General features: G+C 40.3%; 1 protein-coding gene across 1 annotated transcript; it reads right to left on the bottom strand.

Annotated features, from left to right (window-relative positions):
* Positions 1-51: 51 nt before the first annotated feature.
* Positions 52-3,799, bottom strand: b9d1 (B9 protein domain 1). The gene is made up of 7 exons (XM_085785431.1): positions 3,597-3,799; positions 3,371-3,439; positions 2,531-2,642; positions 2,286-2,382; positions 2,056-2,118; positions 1,273-1,340; positions 52-603 (listed from the first exon to the last, which is right to left on the bottom strand). Exons 1-7 carry the CDS (start codon positions 3,657-3,659, stop codon positions 443-445), a joined length of 633 nt encoding a protein of 210 aa, XP_085641557.1. The 5' UTR covers positions 3,660-3,799; the 3' UTR covers positions 52-442.
* Positions 3,800-4,201: the final 402 nt, after the last annotated feature.

A 4,201-nucleotide genomic window follows, 5' to 3' on the forward strand; every position in this document is an offset into this window, starting at 1 on the left:
CTCCAGTGTCTGTCTCCTTGTATTTTTTTTTTTTTTTAACCCTAATGTCCAAACATAATCAACAGGCTTCACCTGCAAATCCTCAGTGCACCTCAATGATGTATGCTTCAAAAAAGGACACAATCGAAACATTTAAATGTGAAAAAGTACCCATTTATTTAAAAAAGTAAAAAATATCATCACGCAAACTTATTTAAAATGGCTTAAATTTGAATGCATCTAATCTATAAAATTTCATTTCTACACCTTTTACTTCCAAAAAAGAGTAAACTGTGCATGTGTGTTTCAGTTAATGAGTAACGCCTGGTGTTGTCACCTTGTTTCAGAAGTGACTGTGGCACCGTGCTGTGCTCTCTATTTGGTGGCGACCAAACATCTTGATGGGGAAGAAAAAAAAACAGCTGCAAGTTGTGTCTCAAGAGAGAAACAAAAGTCTCTGATGTTATTGCATGTTGTATGGTTGCTCTTCTGTCGACCAGCCAGATGTGGCAGAGCGTGTGTTCATGGGGCTTGATGGCCCCATGTCGTAGCCCAGCTTCTTCATGTCTTTAGTCATGATGTGAAAGGAGACGGTGACGAAGCCCTGGGAGCGAACCCGCGTTACTGGAAATGGAAATCGTACAGGATACACATAGAAAAAAATTAAATAACAATCCTAAAAGAGTTTTTAAAATGAAAACATACTAAACTAATTAAATGGAAATTGAATATAATATTATGAACATATAGAAGGAATCATGAAAAGCTTAAAGGTGTTCAGAAATGGCCGTTTGTCCCACCTCCTTCCACGAATTTCCACACGAGTAAGGAAAACTAATTTGATTGGGTGTTATCGAGCGGGCGGGATATTCAATGTTTGGGGCAGAAACAGGCGGGACACAGTGTTTCGAAGGAATTTGATTGGATGTTGTCCAGCTCAGTGTGTGCGTGTGTTTAGCTAACTGTTAGCTCCTGGTTTTTCTCAGACATTTGATTGACGGATGACGGATCCTGATATCATTGGCTGATGAATCGTGAGCGACGTGACACATAATTTGAGCACCTGCATTATCCAATGCAAAAGAAAAAAAATGACCCCACTTTCACCCCGGATTTACTCTATAGAATTTTGCACAAAGTTTGGGTTACATCGTCTGATACATGAGTGAGTACACTAATTTTAAGACCTATAGGGGGATCAAATCCATTTTTTTTCCCTGAACACCTTTAAATGTAACCTACCTACTTATTATTTTTGAAATGGAGAAATACAGACACGAATGTACAACAAACCTTCTCTGCCTTCACCCTGGGCCACTACTTTCGGGTCTGTGTACTCAGGCCGTCGTCCCAACAGCCAGCTAGACAAGAGAGGAGAAACCAGGTAAGGAACTACAAAGAGGCATAACACCTTCGAGTCAACTGCAAATATACCATGTATGGATTGACGGATTAGCTACCAGTACTTCAGGAATTTTAGACTTTTTTCCTTTAAGTCGTGCGTTGTTTTTCCAGTATCCATCTCTGGTGATTTTCATTCTTTTCATGTAGATAAAACTGATTCAACCCATCAGTAAATGTTCTGCACTTGCTATCCAATATCACCCTGTCTCTATTAAGCAGCAAGAGACACATAAACATACATGTAAAGTAAAACTAGTTAGAGTGCATGAGCAAAATGGAGCACCACCTCCTTACACTTGTCAGACTTTCTCTTACCAAGTGGGAAAAACAATCTGCCGAGCATTGTTGCTGTTGCAAAGGTCCAGATGTGCATCAGTGCATCTTTAATAGCCTACTGTGTTGTTGGGAGTTGAAAAAAAAAAGTAAATACCTTGTGAATAGCAATGTCTTTCCATGCAGTGATAACAGCTGGGAAACAAGACAGACTGATGTGGAGTATCCTCACAGTACAGCCCTAAGACTTGAGCCTCAGTGGGACTCGCGACAGAGGAGCAGTAAATATTTGATAACACTCGGAGATTGGCTGTTTCACCCAGCAGGAACAATTTATCAGTCACTGCGTTACAGCTGCTGGGAGACAAAACTAAACACATGACTGTTCACACATCTCACCTTGTGAATTTCTGAAGTCTCCATGTGGGCTCTGGAACAAACATGGGGATTGTTCGTGTATGTCTGGGAATAAAAAAACAACAGAAAATAGACAAGAACAATTCGATTAGATCGAGCAAAATTACATCGAACGGGAAGAGAAGTGACCTAGTTACCTAATATTTAAGCACCAACACTACCACAGTTTATTAGAAAGAAGAGGAACTACGAACTAAGGAGGTTGTACTGACTGTCCAGGCGTGAAGGGGATGTGTGTTGCTCCGTAACCCCGAACCACATCGTTGCCGAACACATCTGGACCATACACACTTACCACAAGCTGAGGCCCTGAAAAATGAAGAGAAAATCACAACTGAATACTCAGTGTTACTCATACTTATTAAAATATAGGATATGAATTTTTTAGGAACCCAGTCCCCCCCCCGAAATCCCCCTCAGTGACAACAGCTACCAACTATGTGTGAGTAATGCTTACATCCAGATGGATTTGTACTCTTGAATGTTGTTTCCAGTGGAAAGTTCCATATTAATTTGTGTGAAGACAGACTGCCTTTGCAGGTTATTTGAGTGATGCCTTCCTCCAACCCCTAGACAGAAAAAAAACACACACAGAGAGATTTTCAATAAATATGATAACAAGACACAAGTTGAACTCCCCTATGCATTCTTTTGTGGCAATTATGAAACATTAATATTTTCTTTGGAAATAATGAATGGTTTTTGACATGAGGTTTAATGAACGTGGTCTTCCTTAAAGAACAGAAGCAGCAACGTTATTGCATCCTGAATACATTCACTATAAGTATGAATTGGATCAACACCACCTATTTCCGTTGTTAAACAATCAATTCATTTATGTATTTTTTATTATTGTTATTATTATCATTAATAAATGGATGTGTTATTTGGCCATGTGAGAAAATAGTACCTAACCAATATACCAAAACAGTATTCAATTTACAGTGACATAACATCCAATAGTTTCATTTGAGGAGAAATTTGACTTCAGCAATTGTTCAATTACCATCGGGGTTACTGTACAGACAACAAATACACTAATTGTTCCAACTCTAACTTATACATTTTAATTATGTTATTTGTTTTATAAATACATTTATGATTGTGGGAATTGCTTCTACATACACAAGCTTCTACATGCAAACCCATACGCAGTGCTTGACATTCAGGGCATTAGTTTTAGACGGAAAGCTTTTAAACATGTCTTGAAGTGATATTTGAATATGGTGCATCAATAATATGACACACTCGTAAAAAGAAACATCCTTCAAGACATCCCAAGAGCTAACGTACTCACCGAAGTGGGAGCCCAGTCGTGTCCGTAGACAAAACAGTATTTGCAATACAGGCTGTCATACTCTGGAAACTGAAATACAACACAAAAACAAAGCGTTAACTTTGTGCAGGTGTGTAACGTTAATGGATGAAGCACTAATACGGATAATAAACACATGCTAGCAGCAGTGCTGATGCTAAATAAAAACCAGTTGCTAGGCTAGGGCTAACTACAGGAAATCACTCACATTAGCTCCCTCGATTTGACCGTTCACCGTGAGAAGAAACACTGACGGGTTGCTAGTGGCCATAACAGCTCCTGTTAGTAAACATAAAAAATAAACGAGCCTTTTCCTTTACGACGAATTTAGCTTCCTTCTGCTACTTATTTAGCCAAGCCCCATCCGTTGCTGGGGCGACGCTTGATCCTCCCTACGGCAGCTCGCCGGGTCCACACCGAGCGGACGCGCCAAAGACCTGCTGAACTTACACCGATGTCCACGAGATGGTGACGCTGATTCAAACACGCCGTTGTGCGGCCGGTTGCAGTTCACCCGGCGCCAAAATTATCCTCACCGATCCTCACCTGTGCGACTTCTGCGCAGCGTACAATGATGTCACAGGTGTGTTTTGGAGGGAAAAAACTAAGTGGTCCTCTGTTTACTTTTGTTATTCGTCAAATTACATGACCCATCTACTGAGCAAAACCACGAAATATGGTCAACATGGCTTCAGCATCACAGTAGGTGGACTTTGAGTTTGACTTTGAGCGGTTTGACTGGATGTGGAAAGAGTAAATGCAAAATTGACGTGAGTTTTAGGGGCTATGTGGTTCAACAATTAGCAAACCGAA

This window comes from Trachurus japonicus, chromosome 8 (assembly GCF_045865225.1).
Source record: "Trachurus japonicus isolate A0001 chromosome 8, Traja_1.0".
Lineage (NCBI taxonomy): Eukaryota > Metazoa > Chordata > Actinopteri > Carangiformes > Carangidae > Trachurus > Trachurus japonicus.

What these genes read in the sequence shown, in the direction of transcription:
- b9d1 (XM_085785431.1), bottom strand. Translation starts at nt 3,659, where the DNA reads ATGGCCACTAGCAACCCGTCAGTGTTTCTTCTCACGGTGAACGGTCAA. An exon ending in GTCAAATCGAGGGAGCTAAT is followed by an intron (nt 3,440 to 3,596) that starts GTGAGTGATTTC and finishes GTTGTATTTCAG; the next exon opens with TTTCCAGAGTATGACAGCCT. An exon ending in AGACTTCAGAAATTCACAAG is followed by an intron (nt 1,341 to 2,055) that starts GTGAGATGTGTG and finishes TCTCTTGTCTAG; the next exon opens with CTGGCTGTTGGGACGACGGC.